This window comes from Nipponia nippon, unplaced genomic scaffold (genome assembly GCF_047370975.1).
Source record: "Nipponia nippon isolate SJK-2023a ecotype South Korea unplaced genomic scaffold, ASM4737097v1 scaffold_11, whole genome shotgun sequence".
NCBI lineage: Eukaryota > Metazoa > Chordata > Aves > Pelecaniformes > Threskiornithidae > Nipponia > Nipponia nippon.
In genome coordinates this window covers 25,186,614-25,207,720 of record NW_028262302.1, presented here as the reverse complement: position 1 = coordinate 25,207,720, position 21,107 = coordinate 25,186,614, and the positions used below count along the sequence as shown (strand labels likewise).

At 41.6% G+C, this 21,107-nt stretch overlaps 1 protein-coding gene across 12 annotated transcripts in view; it reads left to right on the top strand.

Moving 5' to 3' along the window:
• The window catches only part of MNAT1 (MNAT1 component of CDK activating kinase), a 126,443-nt gene that overhangs the window by 55,061 nt on the left and 50,275 nt on the right, over positions 1 to 21,107 (top strand). For 4 of the 12 annotated variants that reach the window (XR_015702383.1, XR_015702385.1, XR_015702384.1 and 1 more), the window contains exons 6-7: positions 3,070 to 3,195; positions 16,916 to 17,048. The exons of 2 other annotated variants lie outside the window; for them this stretch is intronic. Coding sequence is in view for 7 of the 10 variants with exons in the window: in XM_087747967.1 (XP_087604093.1) it covers positions 3,070 to 3,195; positions 16,916 to 17,048 (259 nt within the window). In the remaining 3 variants the exon portion in view is untranslated. Of the gene's footprint in view, positions 1 to 3,069; positions 3,196 to 9,481; positions 10,319 to 16,915; positions 17,049 to 17,856; positions 17,883 to 21,107 lie in introns of those variants that run through there. 6 more of the 12 variants (XM_087747966.1, XM_087747968.1, XM_087747972.1 and 3 more) reach the window with 4 other exon arrangements.

Sequence of the window (21,107 nt, the reverse complement as noted above, 5' to 3'; positions counted from 1 at the left end):
AAAATAATCTTACATCTATGGTTGCTGGTACTGTGCTGAAACAACAAGGATTAAGTTCTGGCTACAGTGATATTAGTGGCAAAAGTACTGACGCGGCGGGATTGTGAGTGTAGAGGATGGTGGGAAGCCAACATTTCACCTGTTGGTTTTGAATCGTCTCTTTTGGATGCATCGCCCGGTGCTGGGAACCTACAGCCCACTTGGCCTGGGTCTTGGTCATTTTTTTCGGACTTCCCCCCCCACCCCCACGCTGGCAGGAAGAGAAAATTTAAGACAGATCTTTTGTGTGGTGCAGGTAGAGATGTCAGGTCTTTCCTCTTCCAAAAAAAGAATTTTACCTTTGGTGCTTAAATCCTTATGACTAAGGAGATTCACAGTTTCTTATAGGTATTATTTATGGCGTTATCATATTGAGTAATGGTCTCAGTTGTTTACAAAAGGGTACAAGAATACTGTCCCATCTTCAAAGAGCTTATAGTTTAGATAGTCCAGGCAGGGAAAAAGGCGCAGAAATGTTTGGTATTTAAAATGTCGTGCAGCAGGCTCTGGTTCCCGGTCAGCCTGAGGAGCTCTGGGTCACGCGGAAAGGACCCGACCTGGGACCGAGGCTCCACAAACCCGTCCTTTGCTGGGAGCAGGCAGGGGAAGGCCAGTGGAAAGGTGAGCAAGGCGTTGTGGGCTACTGGAAAAGCAATCGGGTGCTTTGCCTAGGCTCTTGCCTGTTTTGCCTCCCAGTACTAAATTAGGTAGATTTTATATTACTTTCATTATAAGTGACCTCTTTTACAATAAAACCTCTCACTTTAAAAGCACAACACCTTGTTGTAGTTTAGACTTGTAGTCTCAAATGCATGTTACATATTATTAGAAGAGTTGTATGTGTGGTTTTTTTTTTAACCTTCTAGACTTGGATAATCGGGGCTCATTAAAATATTAAGGCACTTCCTTTACTTACTGTATAAACTCTCTCACCTGTATACAGAGGATCTGCTCTTAGATGTCGCCTGTGTTGTGGGACTTAGCACTCTCCTCTTGAAGAGCCATGCTTCCCAGGCATGAGCAAAAAGGCATTGCAGCACGTGGCAAAGAGGCAGGTTTTACCTGGGCTGTGGCATAGCTTGGAGTCGAGCAAAGGGCCAGGTGCCTTAAAGACATCAAGTGTCCCTGCTTTTACCAGAACCTCAGGGTTTCTGAGACATCTTTCAGGAATTTTTGCATAGGACTGACTTTGTTCATACTGTTAGACAGCTTGTTTTCCCCATACAGAAAATTGCTGGTATGGATAAATGCTTACAGGATTGGACCTTTCATGTGAGTTACTGGTTAACAGAAGGGCGATGTGCGTATTAGAAAGGACAAACAATCACGGATGTGGTGGCTTGCTGGCACGCCGTGGGTTTCCCACAGTTGTGTAATCCGGTTACCGGTCATTGTGCGACCTCTTGAGAAGCTGGTGCAAAAATTGCCTTCCTTCAGTTATTGTATTAGAAATGCAGTGAACGTTTAAGGAATATGAGAGGGCAAAATGCACGAGAGAACGCTTCACCCTGTTCCCTTCTCCCACAGCATGTTAAATCTGATGAGTAAGAGAGTCCAACATCCTTAAACTCTGCTGCCAGCTAGCAGCGCGTGCTGCTGCGTGGTGGTTACAGACACGTACCACACTTCGAAGTTGCATGGTCCAAGTTTTCTCCTGGTTGTACAGAAATTAGATGTCTCTTATTATTACAGTTTAGGTTTTTAACCTCTTGCCTCCCCTCCTCCCGGTTAATCACAGAAATGTGAGTAGGATCCCGTGCCTTAGTTGTTGTATTTGTGACTCTGGACCAGATCTCGTCGTGTGAGATTTTTCTGCTTTTAGCACTTGCAATCTAGTCCTAAGACAAAGTAAGCGTAACAGAAATTAGAGAGGAAAGAGGACTGGAGAGTGATGTGAAAAGTCAGTGTACAACATGACTGTTCTTTGTGATCACTTCAGAAGGTTCCTCTAGGATACAGTGAACAGCAAGGCATCTGCGGCATTAAAAACTTCCAACTTCTTACCCTGAACTGTTATAAGTAAAAAAATCACAGCCCCATTTATTAAAGTTTGTTTTGGTTTTGTGCATAACAAATATGGTTCACAGTTCAGTATTTGCTTGGTTCCGTGAAACAGAAATATACGTGGTGGTTGAGGGCCTTAGGAATAAAATACTGTGCTAGCGCAGTCGGGGAAGAATCCGTCTGAACTTCTTCCCTCCTCTCAACTTTACGGTTGTTCTAGCTAGGAAGTCTCAAGGATTTTGGTGTGCATGTGGATAGTCACATTAGTTTATTAGAAAATTACTTGGCCAATAATTTTCTGACTCTCGCAAGAATGCAGTTACATATGTATGTTAATAATCATTCTGTTCTGAGAGCTTAAGTAGTTCATTTGCTTAACTAGTCATTTTATTACTTTTTAAATATATGTATTTATATATTTTTATATATATACTTTTATATATATATACACACGCACACGTATATATATATATTTAAAATTGGCTGGCTTCCCTAAAAATAAGCTGGTGAAGGAGAAAATAAATATGCTGTTGGTTGCACTTACAATAGTGCCATTGTGCAAAGCAGAGCAAGGATCATTTCCAAACGGCCTCAGGTGAAATCTAATGGGAAACAATTTCAAACTGGTCTGAGTTCATTTGCAGAAAGAATGTGTCTTAGATAAACATCTGATCCAAGTTATACTACTTGGTATTATTCCTTCTCTGATTAAGTTCTAATTTTTTTTTATTTTAATAAATATAGTTGCATTGGCCAGTTGGAATAAGGAGGCTGTTATATTGTCCTTAATGTGGATTCTATGAAAATGGTTGTTTGCAGGTTACTCTGATTTATGAGGTTGCTGCAGCTTTTTCTTGTTACTGAAAATGATCGTTTTCTGTAAACTGTCTCTGAGAGGATACTTAGCATTGCGCTGCTCTGCCAGTGACGGCCTTCCAGACACAGCTTGCAGTTTTGAAGAGTATGCGGTGTTAATTAATGTTTGTTTTGTTTTAGAGTTCAAATTTGTTCCTGATATGTTTACAGGAGAGCTCCAGTCTTCCTGCTTCACTGCTTTTAGCTCAGCATAAGGACAGATCTGCTCAGCTAGAAATGCAGCTGGAAAAACCCAAACCTGTAAAACCAGTCACGTTTTCCACTGGCATCAAAATGGTAAGACTTGCTTGTTTCTTTTTTTTTTTAATGTCTTCTAAAAGACCGAGGATTTCCTCATATGAAATTTAGAGGTTATTTAAACCAGAGTTGCACATTATATGAAATAGACTGTTCTCTTCCAATTAAGTAAGTGATTAGGAATTAATCTAAGAATTTCATCATTCTGCTAGTTGGAATATATGAAATATTTTCATTGCATAGTTGTCAAAAAACAAGCTATACCTCTTTCCCTGACAAGTTGTGGTGTACTTTGAATTATTTTTGTCTCATTTGCATACCAATTCTGGAAGTTGAAATTTTGGGAGTTCAAGAATAGGCTGCACTTGCTTCAGATTTACTTTAAGTGGTGCAGTAATCTATGAGTATGAGACAGACAATTTGGAAAATGGTGCTGAGTAGTTAAGGACGCTATTGTCGTTGTTATTGGACTCTAGGAAGCAACAAGTATTTTTGCAAACATGTTACTGCTACGGTGACAGCTAAAGATCTGTCAGCATTCCTGTTCTTTATCACGACACGGTACAAGTATGCATCAGCCTGTGTGTGGAAATGTAAAGTTTTGTGGGGGGTTTTAAGGGTGGGATCATGAGTTACTGATCTTTTTCGCACCTAACCGGTTTCCTGTTTTGTTTTAAATCCCTGCACTTTTTTTAGACTTTGTATTTTAGAATTGATAATGGTAAACCATGTCTTGAAAATAACCAACACGCTCTACGCCCTCCTCAACAAACCAAGAAGTCAGCAAAGGAAAAACCTTTGCATCAAGTAATCTATTTTGTCAGGGATGTCTGTGCTGCGTTCATTATCTCTCAGAGAGTTCACAATGTTGAAGCATTTGCAGCTTATTTTTCCAAAAGTAGTGTCAGCTTTTGCAAAGTTGTGCAGATTTTCTTGTTTTCCTGTAGCAGAAACTGTATCTTATTCCTTTTTCTTTTAAAATCTAAGAGTCTGGGGGAGATTGATATGCTTTGTGAAAGACGTTTTCTCTTTATGTAGAAAAGCTATTGGGCAGAAAATGTGCGTTGTTCTGTTTAAAAAATATTCTAACTGAGCGCCTGTACTTTTTCTTGCTGTTCAAATATGTTGTCAGAGTTTCTTAAAGCTGTTGGCCTTTCTTCTGGGAAAAGGAAGATGATAAGCTTATGCTACATGATGAGTACAATGGAAGTACTTTCTAATGCATTTGTAAATGTACATGAAGCACAGTATGCGGTAGTGGACATTTCAAATCTGCAGCCCTAAGTAACTTCATCCAGGAATGGTGAAAGACTTGGATGAGATTTCTAGCATCGTGACATTTAAATCTTAACGTTTGGAATACTAGGGGATGCTCCAGATAACTGATTGTTACTTTATCAGTGTTCAGAAAGTGTGATGACTAATTTAATTTGTTCAGTCCCAGACAAACAAAAAATCTCCCCCTGACTGACCTTAGTCCTAGGTTAAAAAAGAACAACTTAAAAAAAAATTAGGATTAAGTGCAGTTAACAATGAAGGATAGGAATATTTGAAGCTGGTGACTACTATTTATGGAAAACTGATTGCATCAAGCAAAACAGATTTTATACTGATAAAATTACAGGTTTTGTTGAGAAAGATGAATGTTTCCGTGTTTTCTTTATAGGGTGCTTGATTTAGTTATTACATGACATTGATTTTTAGAATTACATAGAAATTACATTACACAATAATAACAATATTGAGATTCTGCACAATAAATGAATTAACTGGCTAACTTGTGATTTCTAAAGCAGTTGGTTACTACAGCATGGGAATATTTCTGTGGGTGTTCTGCTAGGACACAGTTCAGTGTTTGGAAGCAAATGTTGAATTTCTATGGATGACTTGCAGGTTGGCAGTTTACAGGGCCACTTTGACAAGCTGGCCTTATTTGAATGAAATGTGTTTTGATATGGCTAAATGCAAAATTATAAATAGAGTAAATAACAGGCTCTGTGAAGAGGATTTGGAAGTTTAGCTAAGTAAGTAAACCAATTTGACCCTTGGCCACAGCATGTGTGTTTGGGGGGGGCTTTGGTATGTGAATAGTGCAGCAATAAATAGGAAAGGACTTTTCCTTCTGAATGCGGTATTGGGAAGACTCATGGACTGAAGAGTTCTGCTGACCGCGTTTTGAGTGCAAAAATCAGAAAGAACAGAAAGAGGAGCCACAAAGGTCCATTCAAAGGCAGAAAGATATGCTTCGTACTGCGTTCTGCCTCTAGTTTAAGAGAAGGTTAAGATATGACTCAATTTACAGTAAGTATCTCCTTAACACAGAACATGCCAAATCTGAACAGTGCAGCAGTAAGCGTAGCAAGAACCAGTAGCCTTAGTTAAACAAATAGGAACTGAAGGAACAAATAAGACCTAAAGTTCACAATGTTCCACTGGTTAGTTGGCCTCACTGTTAAAAGTGACTCTGGAATGCAATGAAATCTCTAATTCTTGATGTTTTCAGATTAGGATGGGGATGCATCCTGGAAAGTTGCTGTAGTCGAATGCAAATTGTTTGGCTTAGAATGGAGTTAGTTTTGTAAAAAGCAGTACGGCTCATTGTACGCGATCTGGGGTAGTTGATGGTCTGTGACAGTGTATATAGTGACAGCATAAGGTGAATTCCCACCTGGGCACTCCCTTTACGACATGCTTATTTTCCAGGTTGAGTGTTTATCTACAAACCTGAGATGCTCAGCCCATTCGTTTTGCGTAGGCGTACACTTGCAATAGGTAGAGCCTTTGTTGCGCTGCCCTTCAAGGGCAACGCTCTTCATAGTTGCTGTAGCTTTGTTTCTCTCTAAGCCGTGGGGTTCACACCACTTACGGGGGGAGGGGGGGGGCAGCTCTAGGGGAAGTACTGAGAATTTCTTAAAAAATACAATTCTAATGAATGCTCTGTTTGGCTCAACAGTTCTGCAAATTAAGTATAGTTTCTGTGAAAAGTCTGTTTTATGCTCACTGTTAAAGTTTTGGCAGCACATGTTTAATGAATCATTATGTACGTTCTTCCCCTGTGCTTTTATTTTTTCCTAATAGTTTGGCCACTGACCTTTTCTGGTGGGTGTTTTTCCTTAATTGTGTTTCAAAAAAAGGGAATCCAGATAGAGCTAGCTGAGATGCTGGCTAATACAGTGCTTGTGTTTACACAAAGGCTATAAAAATATGCCTGTTGTGGCAATCCACTTTTTTTTTTTTTTTTTTTTCCCAGCTTGAACATGAGTGTGTTTCCTGGGATGGTCTTGGTTGGAGATGTTCTTCAGCCTGACTGATAATTGGACGTGTTTCTGGGTTTCTGAACCAAGAGGCATGCCCATTCTGGTCTCCTGGGCAATGCTCAAGGAAGTTGGCTGATGTAAGGTGTTCTGCCAGGGCTGTGGAGTTCCCATGCGTGCAGGGGGAGGAGGGAGTGCCTCGTAAGCTAAGCAAGAGCATCCCCTATAGCACAAGACAGACAATTAGCTCATGGGGATAGGGTCTCCTTCACTTTTCCTTTTGTTAAATTGTTTTTTTTTTTTTCTCCTTTCAAGTGGAAGCTGTTTTTTCTTTGCAGTCTGCTCATTAACCTTTAAATTTTATTTCAGTAAATTATATCTTCTGTGCACGAAGCATACCTTCCTAATCAATCAGTTTGATTTACCTCTAAGTGGGGGGAGAAAGTGCTTCAGAGTTTTCTGCTTATCATGCTCATCATATCAAGAAATAGGCTTTCAGCATATCCGAATATTTAAAACAGTCTTATTAAATCTAATCTCAAATCAGTGTAAAGCTACAAAAGCAACGGTAGCAATCTTAATTATTGCAGTAGTGCTAAAAATACCATTTCCTGTCAATGCTTGTACTTTAGATTCTAGTAGCTGTCAAAAAGAGCAGAGGTTGTCAGAAATGAATGACGTTTCTAGCATTTTGAGGGCCTATCGGGGTGTGCAAAACAAATCGAAGGTCTGGCAATAGAACCGTTCTTCTCTTTCTTGGTGAATATAGTGACCGTTTCTGGCTGGGAGGTGGCTTTAACGTGAAGCTAACTTTAACGTGTAGAAGAGGTGCTCATATGCATCGCACATGAATGGCAGTGTCCAAATGCAGCAAGAATTCATTTCATTACAATAATTTAGTTTTTTTTTCTGTCTCTGGTGTTTAAAGGACTGTAGGAGCCTTTTGGTGCTTGTAGATTTGTGCTTTACGTTACCATTGTGGTTAAAAACGCATGGAAGTGTGGATGTATTTAACCCCTCTTTAATTCATTGAACTGGGAACATGCAAACCTTTGAGTCTGCGGCCCAGCTATTTACATGTTTGTAAAAAATACGAATGCCTTAGACTGGCTCAGCGGCGTGCTCCCTTCAGCACGTTTCAGGCTGCAGGCCCCGTCCCTTTTCTGTTCCGTCTGGTTTTATAATGTTTCTTTGCTCCCTTCCCCCAGCCTCCCAGGAGACTTAGCCTCTAGAGATGGTATTCTTGAAGTAATTTCATGTAGTTAAAAACTCAATTACCTCTAATTGGATTGCCCAAATATGCAGGAAAAGAACATAGGTGTCCTCTGGCCTGCTACCACTTGGGAGAGTTTGCCTTTTATGTTTTATACCCAAATACCTTAAAACGATGCATCATTGACCATTCAATTTCTATCATGGTTTTTGTTTTATTACTTAATATCAGTGGGAATATTTATTAATAGAAATATTAGCGCAGAATGTTGTACATGCTTTGTCATTACCAAGATGGTCACTGCCCCTCTGAATTTGCAGTTTAAATAGATGTGTCGGGGAGGGAGGGGAACCAGATGCCCGGAGGGGATGTACTCGCCCAGGATTAGACAGCCAAGCAGCGGTGGAAGGAGGAATAGGATCCAGCCTTCCTAAATTCCTAACCTTGTTTCTCTTCCGCTAAGCCAGGCTCCATCTCCTGTCAACAGCACCCTTGAACGGCAGCGAATTAGAGTGAAATATCTGCTTCAGCTTCTGCTTCCCTGTCCAAATCACAGCAGCAATGTTACGTTTAACTTTCTATGTGTCTGAATATTACCAGGATTTTATTCCAGTTCTTGTAGTTTCAGGCCATGAGTAGCTGAATGCTGGGGAGAGCAATGTGCAGGCTGAAGCAGCTGGAGCTTGCAGGAGGGAGCAGTCGAATCAATATTCCAGAGGAATGGATCTGTGTCAGACACAGGATGTCTAGGACACCTCAGGAATGCACGTTACCACTAAGCTGAGCGTAACAACTGTTAGGGAATAGATTTCACGCAGTGTTATGCTTGCAGTATTATTCTAATGGGAAATAACGTTTTTATTTTATGTTATGTGGAGCTATTTCTTTTTAAAACGTTGCCCTCATCAGCTCAGGTCAAATTAACTGTTCTTCGTTATTGCCTTTTCCTACAATATTGCTTCCTGTGCAAACAACTGCTCCGCGGCTGCTCCTGTTTTTCAGTCTGTTTCTTTTATAGCTTGTGGAGCAATTATCCAAAATCCTGTTCCAAACACAAAAAAGTCTCTCAAAATACCTTTTTAATCAATTGTGCTCCTTCAAAGTTGCTTAGACATATGCCAGGTACTCTGGGGTAAGTGAAGTGCACATCACACTACGGTTTAGACTACAACTGTTGTGCAGCTCCCGAGCGTGCTTTGCCACCCCGTCTGTGTCACCGGGAACCGTTTCAGCCTTCCAGCCTTGCTTTGCCACTTCTTACTGCTCTGGTTGGGTTGGTTTGTTGGTTTTGGTGTGGTGTTGCGTATGGTTTGGTTTTTGTTTTTAAGTGCTTTTAGTATTTGCCTAAAGTTAAAAAAAAAAATAAAAAATCAAGCCTATTTCTTTCCTTCACTGTTAGCTCAGCTGGTCTGTCTTCAGGCTGAAACACTTCAGATGGAATTGCTTTCTTTGAGACGTATGCCAGTCTGTTTAACTGGTGTTTTGTTTTTAATCTGCGTTTCGTTCATACTACGCACGCTTCTTTTTTGCAGCTGGGTGGAATATTTCCGTTTTCACAATACTTCATAGTTTAGAATCACAACAAAATCACAACACTCGTCAAGAGGAGACAGTGTATTTAGGCATATAGATCTGCTCGGAATTGATCTATTTATTTTAGAGAGCATGCAAAGGTGAAATTTTCAGTGGTCCTGAGCATTATCTAGACCTGCAGCAGGAGTCTGCCGGAATCTGTACTGCGGGGCTGCTGCGCTGCCCTCGCAGCCTTGGTGTCTGTGTGCGTGATGGCTGTGTCCCAGCTCGGTGCTCGGACGCGCTGGGCTGGGTGCCAGTCCCGTGAAGCAGAGTCCCATTGCAGAGGAAACCCAAAGGTGCCGGTGAGAGGGGAGTCGCAGCGCTTTCCAGCAGCTCTCCGGATGAAGATGCTCAGAGAACCAGCGCTGCTGGCCAAGCAGCTTCCCTGGAGTGGAGATCACCGGGGGTGCGTGTTTGGAGGGCAGGTGCATGTAGCCCTGGAACACCAGCTCTGCTAGCGGGATTCTGCGGTTGCTAAGCACCCTCTCGTGATTCCTAGTAAGAATATATTTCCTAGTAAGAATTGCATTTTGCTTTAGCTTTGAATTTTTGCCATCAATAACAATATCTTGTTTTTAACAATGAGCATTGCATTGATCCACTGAGAAGGATACCTGTTTCTGAGAAGCAAAAAGGGAAAAGAAATTACAGCTGCTGGATCTCCACCATCTCTGACAATACATGGATACGGAATTCAAATGGATCAACTAAGGGACACCAAAAATGCTGAATGATAAAGTTCAGTTTAGGGCTAACGTGCTGGATTTTAACAGTGATCTGGAGTCCTGTGATCTACATACCGCTCACTTAAATCTCATAGGGTTATATATACAATACGCTTGCAACTTCCGAGTAGTGCGATGGAGTACGATTAGCAATAGTAAATATATTTGTCGTATTAAATCTCTAGCCCTCTATTTAAATAAAGATGTTTTGTTAAGAGTCAAGCACGTACATGCAGAACTGTGCTTGAAGTTTTTGAACTCTGGTTTTGAAGTGTATGCCAGATAAACTTTAAGTGATCTATCATCGGAACACTTCCTGTGCGTTCCAGCCCACAGACTGAAGTCTAAAACATTTAATTGGGTTCTGGCCTTACTGAGTAATTACTATTATATCAAAGTGCATAAACATTACGCACATTATGTTGACTTAATGAATTTTTTTCCTAATGTAGGTAAGAAGTGTTTTTTTGGGAAAAAACCAAAGTAAATGACAGTATTTGTCATTTCTCCTCCCCTCATTTACACAATGTTGACCTTGGGAAAGGAGACTGGATTTTGAAAATGCAGTTCTACGTCTCCCTGTATCTCTTCGCAGGATTTCTGTTTGGAATGCCTTAGGAAAGATACCATCGTTGAAATTAAACTGTTTGGTGGACAGACATAATCAGAACTGCTTGACCTGGATTCTGTTTTATGGTTGGGCTCTCTTATACTGCTCTGTTAAAATAAATATTTGTTCATTTGCTTTAAGGCTCCTTTACATGACTAAAGCAGTGCATGTTTATATACACATATTAGTATAAATACAAATTAGGCCTATAAGTTTGCACAGCTGTAATGACTGGAATTTAGTAAATGAAATAGTGCCAACGCTGTTAATTGTGCAGGAGTGAACAGCAAGACAAATGTACTTGTTAGTGAAAGTGGCTGTCGCCAGCAGCGGAGTATAACTCTTCTTAGGGTTTGGGCTTTTGGGGGTTTTCTTTTCTTTTTCTTTTTTTTTTTTTAGAGCTTTTTTTTTCGTTTGGGTTTCTTAATCTCCTCTTTGATTTATGGAGATGCCCAAGAGCCTGTTTGCCTGACTCTTTACCGTCAAATTTCGGAAGTACCTGTGTGTCATGCAGCATGTCGTTTCGGTCCCATGAAAAGATGCTGCACAGGACGAGGCTCGTCGGGAGAAGGCTGCTGGAAGGGCTCAGCCAGGCTGTCGTCTGCTCCCCTGCACGTATGGCAGCAGGCACTGGGCTTTAGGTCCTAACGTAGGATGCTCAGATTCCATCCTAAGCAACAGCCAGACCTGCCACTAGCTACGATAGCACAAAGACACGTTGTAAAGTGATCTAAGGAAAACGCCATTTAAATCAGCCTGAGATCTTCCTATTTCAGAGTGTTACAGCTCTGAATATGCTATTGCTTGAGTAGGTGTTACTGTGAGCAATAAGGAGAGATCTGACTGAAAGAAAGAAGGTGGCTGAGAGGAGAGTCCAAAAAAACACCTGGCAGGGAAATAAAGAATAATAAAAAAATTTCTCAATCATTGTTTGTTTTGGAAAGATCATGCTTTAAGCACATGGAAATACTTTACACATTTGAGAAGTGCTGACTTCCTACATGCCTTGTGAAGGAACAGCAAATCATTCATATAATGTAAACACATTTATAGATTGTTCCAATATAACTTTTTTCAGTGCTGCTGTTCTTTTTAACAAGATACCGTTTAGTGCGTATATGCTCTTTTGATGCTATGCTTTGGCCGAGAGTTGCAAACATCATAAATGTTAAATACTAGAGTTTGTGCTAAATGAGCAGTGCAAAGTTATTGAACCACATTTTAAACGCAAAAAGTTGTTAAATAGTGCTGCTTGATGCACTCTTTAAAAGTAAACATACCAGAAAGTACTGCTAGGGTGAAACAGAAATAAATAGCTTGTCTAAAAGTTTGAGTATAAGCGGTCTCATTATGTCTTGATAGAGATGATATAAAAAAAATGAGAGCGGACAAAGTTCCTCTGTAAGGGTGGAATTTTAAGTCAGGGAAGAAAAATTAACGAAATGGTGCCAAAATGGCAGCGGGTATTTGTGGGATTTGTATAATCATAGTGCTGGGCGGGCGTCTCGAGAGGTCGTGGGGTCCTTCCCCCCGCTGCGAGGCAGAGTCGGGGGCACTTCATGACAGGTACCAGTCTAACCTGTTCTTAAAGACCTCCGGAGACGGAGACTCTGCAGTCTCCCGGGCAGCCTCTGGTAGCACTTACTGCCCTTGCTTTTACCTTTTAGGGGAGACTTCGTAACTCTGCCTTTCCTTGACCCGATGCAAGTTCATTTTCTGTCTTGGTAGATGCCAAAAGCAGGTCGTTCTCTACCTCTTTTTAGGAACTTTTTGCGTACCTGAAGATGACTATGTAAAGAGGACTACACAGAACTAAATATTTTAGAATTTAGATCTTAAAAAAAAATAGTTCAGACGCCTTAACTGTTACTTAACAATAAAAGCATTGATTTCTTCTGCAAATGGTTGATAGCCTGTCTCCACTCTACAGACTAGATGTGAAAGGACATTCATCAGCTGAGAAGAGGACTCTTCAGAGAGGAAAATTCTGTTAGAGAGCAGTAAGAACATCTAAAGAATTGTAGTGAGACCAATGAAGGATTTGAAGCCCTTTAGGCAAGATAAAGTAGTAAATGTGTGCATGTGCGTAGAAGAATGCGTGATCTTTCTGCCACGATCCCTTTTTCTTAGTGCTTGTCTGCATTTGTGAGAACACTACATGTTTTCTTCTAATCCTTTCTTCTCTTGCTGCTGATCAAAGTAGTTTTGTGTCATTCCTTCATCTTCTCTGTTGTTTACCTGGAGGAGGGCTGGCGACCTGGAATGGCAGAGCCGGGCTAATGGCTTCACGGATTCCTTGGAGTCAGTGGTCAGTTGGGTTGTGTCTGTTTGGTTTTGAGAGAGTCACCTGTTAGGCTTGTGTGTGCAGACTGATCTCACAGACTAGTTTTATTCCTGGTTATTCCATTTCTCAATGAACTAGAGTCTATTTGCCGATGTTGTGGAGTACATCCACCTTTGCAGCACAGCTAAAACATCTCCCATATGCCTATATTTTCTTCCTTGCCTGTTCTCAGGGCCTTCTTCAGACAAATTTAGGGTAAGTACAGCCTAGATCTGGCTTTTCAGAAATTCTTACCAGATGTAAAAAGTCATGCAAGGGGAGCCAAGAGGAGGACAAGAAGGATGGCTGTGGTGGGAAGTGATCGCTGGAAGAACCGTGGTGGGGAAGTCGGTATCAAGTGCTGGCAGCAGCAGCAGCGGTGTCATGGTGGAGCACGGGGTTGTAGGGATGGGGACACACAGGGGAGCGGGTGAGATGGATGGGAGAGGAGGTGGGGGCTTGGATGTGAGGTGCTTTGAAGAGAACATGGGGAGACATGGGCCATCGCCCGGAGGGGGAGATTTGGGGCAGAGTTTGGCAGAAAGGTGGGAATGAGTGGGACGGGAGTTTCTAGGAAGAAGGGCTAAGAGGCTCCCACATGGGACTGGGAATTGTAGGAGAGCTCTGGGACAGAAGGATTTGGGGAATTGGGGGTTCTGGTACTCACCTGTCTGGATCAGCTCCTGTGTAAGAAGTCTGTCTCCGAGGGCAGCAGGGGATGGTGCGTGCACTCTTGGGTGGTTTCAAACCTCATGCCCCGCCACTTGGTAACAAGGGTTCTGGCTGTAGGCAGGGGTGTGCGTGCAAGACTTGCGTTTCCCACAGCATCTTCAGTTTTGCGTTAATCTCTGTTACAAGGTACAGCAGCCTTACTAATTTATTCATTCCCTACATGGGAAAAAAAATCTTCAGTGAGTTGATTGAGGCCATGCTGGGTGTGTGCGCGTACCACCTTTCCACACCTAACTCGTGCCAAGTGAACATAGCAGATAAATGAATGTTTGCTACAGGGTCTTAGAGGAGCAGATTTTTGAGCTTTAAAAGAGCACGTTTGTAAATCAAAAATACATCTAACAATAAAGATGTATTTCAAAGGAGCTGTTGGGGGCCTTAGTTTTCAATAGTCAGGACTCATCCAAGATGCGCTCGTATTGTGCTAGGGTACTTGCAGCAAAAGATGTTTTGGATCAAAGAGACAATGTTCTGCACCAAGGAGACTTCAAAAGTGATTTTCCTCAAGAATGTTTGTTCAGGTGCGGAGGGTGGGAGAAAGGAATATTGTTTTAGGCAATCGGCGTTGGACATCAAAAGGTGAATTTCCCCATATATACCTAGTCTGCACTCGGTGTGTCAGTTAAGGTGTCGCTGGAAAGGAATATTGACAGCATTGGCTACTAATGAGAGAGGAATTATCCTCATGAAGAAGTGCCTTGGTGTCTTAAAGTTTGGCTTATCTTTATTCCTCTTGGATGTATGTGTTGTGTGGTTTTGGTTTGTTTTTTTTTTTTTTTTTTTTTAAAGAAGAAAAACCTGGATAACGGAGTATATCAAAGTGGAGAATTGACTATTTTAGTTTATTGTTCTGCTTTGCCTGAACATAGTTGCCACACAGGTAACTCTCTTGTATTTTGGGGAAATGCGAGGCTCAGGTGTAGTTTGTGACATGCGTTACAGTTCAGCAGAACGTGTGGCAGAGCAGTAAAATCCTCTGCCTCTTGCGGAGCGGATAATAGCATGGTAATAGGTTGTGTTTTATGCAGGCTCTTTTTAAAAAATATAAAATATGTAAGAATGTTATGACTACAAAGAAACCTGCTTTGACTCACTTAGACAAATGCGTGTAGTGGCATGGGCAGGAAATGGAGGGACGGAGCGCACATGTGGAACCATCTATCCAAATTAGCTGGGAGGGGGCCAGGAAATGGGAACTCGCAACGTTTGCAATGATTAGTAGAAAATGAAATGATGGGTTTGTGTAAGAATAATGATTCTTGTATTATTCTGGGACGGTGAGGTAGATCCTGCAGGAGGCAGACGGTACGTTTAAAGGTGGTGTGTGTGGAACTGGAAGACAGTGGAAAGGTAAGCAGGTTGGAGGGAGGAACAATTTAAATCTCAGAGCTGTGCACAGGAGGAAAGCAGCATATATTTTTAGGTCTGAGGGCCATTCTCCTGTTTCATCTCTTGAAAGAGAGGCATAAATAAATACAGCACTGCTCTCTTCTCCAAAGCATAGAAAGAGAATCACAGAAACGCGATCCTCTGCGAGACTGTCAGAGGCAGTGCTCAAGTAAACAAGAGCTGCTGCTCTGTGCTGTGTGTAGATGTGCTGACAGATCTAAAAGGGATGGATGTAGGCATCTGATCCTTGCCGTCGTTGGGCAGTCTTTGGCACCCGGGCTTAGGGCTGCCTCTGTCTGTGTACCTGTGGGTGCTTGTACATGGCTAGCATAAAAAAAAAAAGCCACATACATCCAAGAATATATATAAAGATGTCCAGTTTATAATCCTTCCCTGCGATAGGCCCTTTGAGTTCGGACAAGCAAAGTTTGACTAGTTGTTTAATAAATATTTGAAGAATTTTCTGCCTTTCCAAAGAGGTGGCAGTTTCTGTAAGAGCGTGGTGGTAATGGCACTGGGAGTGGCAGCATTTTTCTCCACTTTGATCTGGAGTGAGATTTGAGCCAGAGCGTGACTACAAGTTCAGAAAACCAGCCACCAGCCACACACAAACTCTAACATGGATAGAGTTGGAAGGCTTCAGTGTTGTCTGCTTGAGAGAGGAGATCTTGGTATAGGTCTTCAACATCGAGATCCTGGAGCTCAAGGTCTGTTGGCCCTATCTTGGCCATGCCTGCACACCAAGGATTCCCCTTTGTGTTGTTCCCAGTAAAACGTGATTAGGGTTTTCTTTCGTTGGGGGGGGGAGAGAAAGAGGCCTTGGCTTGAGAGCTGATGAGAGGATGTAGAGGGGATTGCAGTGAGAACGTCGTGCTTCCTTCGTCTTCACCCATTCAGTTTTCACTTATTCACCTTAATCTGCCTCTTCGTGGGATGATGCTTGAATTCCCATTTTAACTTCTGTAGGATCTGAAGCCTAGGCAGGATTAGACCAAGGATTTATCTCAAATCAAGCAATTCTAAAATCTGTTTGGAATAAGGGGTAAAAAACCAAACAAACAAAAAAACCCCCGCAAACAAACCCCAAATCCTTAAGGTGCAGTTTATACTAAAGCTTAATGTTGTATCAGTTTAGTTTCATTGATAGTGTTGTGTACAGCATCTGTTTTATGCTAATTTTTAACTTCTTTTGTCTCTGGTTAGTTAAGTGCATTTGAAATACAAAATTAAACAGATATGTCACTTTTAAAGTAACAGAAATATTCTCTAAGAGTGCTGTACCCATTTAACTGTTGGTTGCTTTTAAACTCTGTGTAACTTCAGCTGTAGCTGAAGTGCCAGGTATAACTGTTGAATTAAGTCTGTTTATCTTCCAACTGAAAACCTTTGGAAGTTTTTTTTTTAAAAAAAGGGCCCTGAATAAAATAGTGGTGGTGTCTGGGTTATTTTGTTTGTCACGAAGAACAAAGTATAAGTGTGGCTGCACTTTTAATTCATTTTTACTTAGTTTATTTTTATTTACGAAGAGGCAAAGTACACAGCAACTGCAGCTTTTCAAAATGTGAGATTTCTTCTGTAGGAAGAACCCCCCTTTAGAACTCAGGGTACTTGGTTGTTAAATACAACAGTACATGACCATGCTGGTTTACCTTCTGTCATCTTCAGCCCAGCTCTGCTCCATCTCACCGGTACCATCAGGCTTAGAAATGACGGAGTGGGCTGTGCTGGAGACAGCAGAGGAGGGCCTACAGGTGGGAGGTGAATTTAGATGGTAGAAACCACTGCTGCCTATTCAGTTTGGGGAAACCTCTGCAGCTCTGGAGCTGTGAAAGTGCAGTATGGACCTGGGAAAAGGGGGAGGAGAGTGTATTTTGTTATATTTTTGTACGGAGAAATTTTTGCTATTGTGCATTCTGTTGTCTTTGATTTTGCTGGCAGAAAAGGAGGAGCAGGAAAGCTAAGGAAGGGCCAGCCGAGACGTTTAGGAAGCGGAGAGAGAACCCATACCTGACATCGCCTGTGGGTGACAGGGAGAGACACACACAGCAGTTCTTTATTTTTGCAGTTGGAGGTATGCGTGTGTGCATTGTCAATTGTCCGTGACAGCTGACGTTGGGGGGAGGGAGCTTTTTAGGGGAATTCAGAGATTTAGATCAGGGAATATCTGCTTCAATCAAAATACTTCATTTCTGGTTAATACCAAGCGACTATCAGATCAAGCCAGTTTGAACGTGATTTTTGGACGGGATTAATGCAATTTGGGTGTTTTTTGTGTCGGTTTCCCCACCTTCCGTAGCGGGGCACGTTTTGCTGAAGGATCAATTAGAAAACCCGAAGGAATGTGGCTAATGTGAATGATAGGGTCACTACTCTGACCGCTTTGGCAGATTCATTGAATTTATAAAATCTGCCCCTTTCACAGTTCTTTCATGCTTTTATATTTTTTGATTCAATTAATCTTGAATTTTTTTAAAATTCTTTGCATAAGGGCACACAAAATGTTAAACTAAGGCCACGGAAAATAACCTTGTAAATACCTTCGTACCGTTCCGAAATCTAATTAAAAACCTGTAAACTTGGTCATTCATCATTTTACCATAGAAGTGTATTTCTTACGGAGACAGTCTAATATCCTGCAGCAACTTCATGGCATTACAAAAATAATTAATGGACCCTTTTAGGGCAGCGTGTGTTGCTACAATGTGGAATAATACTTCAGTGTTGTAAGTGAATGGCGTGCTAGGAAACACGAATCCCTCGTGTGTAGTAACAGGAAGTATGAATATTACTTATTAATAATAACATAAAACACCTTCGCACACGTGCTTTTTGCTGGGCATGTCTACCTTTTCGTAAATAACAGTGAATTTTAATTACAGAAAATTGGTGAGGAGCAAAGAACGATTTGCGTAATTAAGAAGATCTGTTTGTTTAAAAGCCTTCAGAAGTTGTAGAAGATGGAACTTAGCCGTATGTGAGGGATGAAGGTTGTGCAATAATGCCCCTTCATTCCCCTTTCATAATAAATCTCCGCAGAGTATTCATCTAAAGGGCTGGACGCCAAAAAGAACAGGTTCGACTTGTCTGTGAGGATTTACACCACAGTAAAATGCACAACTGCTTTTGTAGAGGTCATTGTGAAGGTCACGGAGCCAGTGCGCACCGCTGAATGAGAGCAGCCTGTAACAATGGTGTGAGAGGTTGGGCTGGGTGAAATCGATATTTAAAACCTCATATGAAATGTAGCAATAAGCTGAAATCGTTAAAACGCATGACTTCAAAGTACGTATGCTGTTTTGCGAGAAATGAATGGTCTCTTTTCCAGAAGTTTGCATCTCATACCCTCTGCTGAATGTAGCTCCTAGGTCAAAATGCAAGTGTTTGCTTTGATTCCTGACAATTAGCATTGAAATAAGTTGGTATGTCTAATATAAACACTCTTAAACCGTTAACGATTGTCTCTCTATCCAGTTTAAAAAAAAAACCCTCCTTGATATTGAAGTGGATTTAATTACCTGAAATTTGGCACACCTTTTACAAATAAGGTCTGAGCTTGACCATAGGGTCACTATGTCTTTAAATAAAAGATGATGACCATTTCAAATGGCAACCGGCCATCGGTGGGGTTTAGTGCAGAGATTAATTAGTAAACTTTGGAATGCGCTACAGCAAATGCAGCTGATTGGCAATAGCATGTGGAGCAGCAACTGGTGGAAAGCTAGCGCTGCTGAGCAGCAGAGGTATTTCCAAAAAGACTTAGGAGTGCTGTGATGTGCTGTGCTTTAAATGGCACTGTGCTGATTGCATCAAACCGCCAGTTTTCTATTTATGCAGTTTAGTAGATGTGCGGATTAAAGAAATCTGATGTGCATTTGGAAAGAAAGCGTGTTTTCTTTTATTCTTTTGATGTGATGAGGGGCACCCCATCAATAAACGGTGACGCCCCTGAACGTTGGTTTACAGAGGATTGTGCTTTGTCTGCAGTCCGTTTTGCAGTATTTTTAACTAGGAAGACAAATGTCGAGTGTACTGTCGAATGCTGAGATGGGAATTATTCGAAAAAGACATTGAAGTAAATATGATTAATTCAATGGCTATTGGAGTAAGACATTTCTTAGAATTCTAGTCTACTTTTTAAAAATGATATGGATTACCGAGTATGTGTGTTTGCATGATTTATAATTGCTTACTGTCTTCCTTTTAAGGTTTTAAAGATGTGGTTAGAGAAATTTGGAAACTTTCTTTGTAAATTAGTTTTCTAAGGATGCTTGATCTATTTGGTATGAGTAATGGACCCCATTACACATAGGCCCTAGTGGGACTGTTTTCTCAATTTGTGTAGGCCGTGGGATTGGGGCCCAGATAATAAAATTAAGATGATTTATGTAATAAATAACTACTCTTGAGAGATTACTTGGAAACCCTATATACTTCTTAAACTCTCTCTTAATATTCTTGTATTAGTCTCTTGATGCCCACCTTCAGTAAGAGAGGCATGGTCAAGCATCCATTTAAATCAGTAAGAGAACTCACACCGATACCAGTGGGTCTTTGCTTCAAAAATGGCCCGTGCAACTCGACTAGCCTGGTAAAATTCGTCTTACTATACGTATCCTGAGTATTGAGCACAAGTCTGCCCTCGTGGACTAGTTAATGGTGTCACTGAAATCGTCATATAAAATTTTTGATCTAAAACTGGCAGTGGTGCTTGATATCGTAAGATATGGATCATCCTGGCTTCGACCCAGGAAACCTTTAGGCATGTGCTTTCAAATTAAGCAAGCGTGTACACCTCTTGGCTCAGCTCTCAGCTCTGTTACTCTGTCCTCGTTGCGTTTCAGTCCCTAGGGCCCGTCGATGTATCGTGGCGGATCTGTGGACCAGGCAATAGCAGAAGCTGGTGCCTAATACCTGGTTGTGAGCTGCTCGATGTCTGAGCTGTTGGGATGGTCTACAGAGGGCTGAGGAGCGGAGACCAGTCTCGTCAGGGTGCTGGTTGTTTCTCTGGAGGCCTGTTTCTGCAAGCCCCTGCTTCCTAGACCTCTGTGTTTATTGCCATAGGTAATTGCAGGGAAGCGGATGGGCTCAGTTTACGCAATCAGGTTTAGGCTTGCTTGGCTTTGTTGGACTGGACTTGTAGGCCATAATCCAGCCAAAGTAATCCAGACTGCTGCTTTGACTTTGTGAGGCTCTTTGTGTGCTTAAAGCTGAATCATTTGTAGTTTTCTAAGCTGAATCAGTGTTGCTGAATCTGGGTCTAAGCCCCAAGTATGTGTATGATAAAATTTCCTGATAGTAAATAGATTTGTTAGCTTGACGTGCCTTCAAATGAGTCCTGTGTGTAAATCTGCACAGGATTGGGCCATTACAGGGTCTTGCAAGATGTTCAATGATAGTATTTGTCAAAAACTGTTTAACTCATGCCTTTGATTATTTGTACGTGTGTGTCTGTGGGTATACATACATAACACAAGCACCCATGCACACAAAAAGCATCTCATTTGAAAACACAGTGTCTGGGCACAGCAATCAGCTCTCTGATTACTGAGGCTCGGTTAGGTTTTTTTAAAAGGAAATCTGCTGTGTGTATGTACAATATACACCGCCAAGTACATTACAAAGCATTATGAATAATTAAAAGCAAACTGTAGCCCTTGACAGAAACAAATGTAGGTACATTCAGCGATGCATTATCTTGGCTGGGCCGCTGCTGTGCTGTGACTCAACTACTTGTATGAATTACAGAGCACTCTTTGTAGCACTTGAGGGTTGCCTTTTAGTATTGGTCTAAATCTAAGATACGAAAGATTAAACAAAGTCTGCATTTCCTTGACTTGGGAGCAGCAAACAGTCACTGCAACTCCCTAATTTTTGGTAATGCCCCGGAGCGGACCAGCATAGCTGCTGGGGTAGCTGGGGCTGGGGCTTAGGTGGTTTTATAAGGCGAGCTGCTTTCAGGCTCTGGCAGGCTTTTTTCCTTGTCGGTCTCTTAGACATGCCGGCTATCAATGCTCGGTCCTAGCAGTGAATGCTTCAGCTGACACAGCAGTGGATGCGAAAAGGAGACGGGGGGGGAGGGGGAGAAAAGTTGATGCAGTGTTGTCTTTTAACTGTGACCCAAGATTAATGT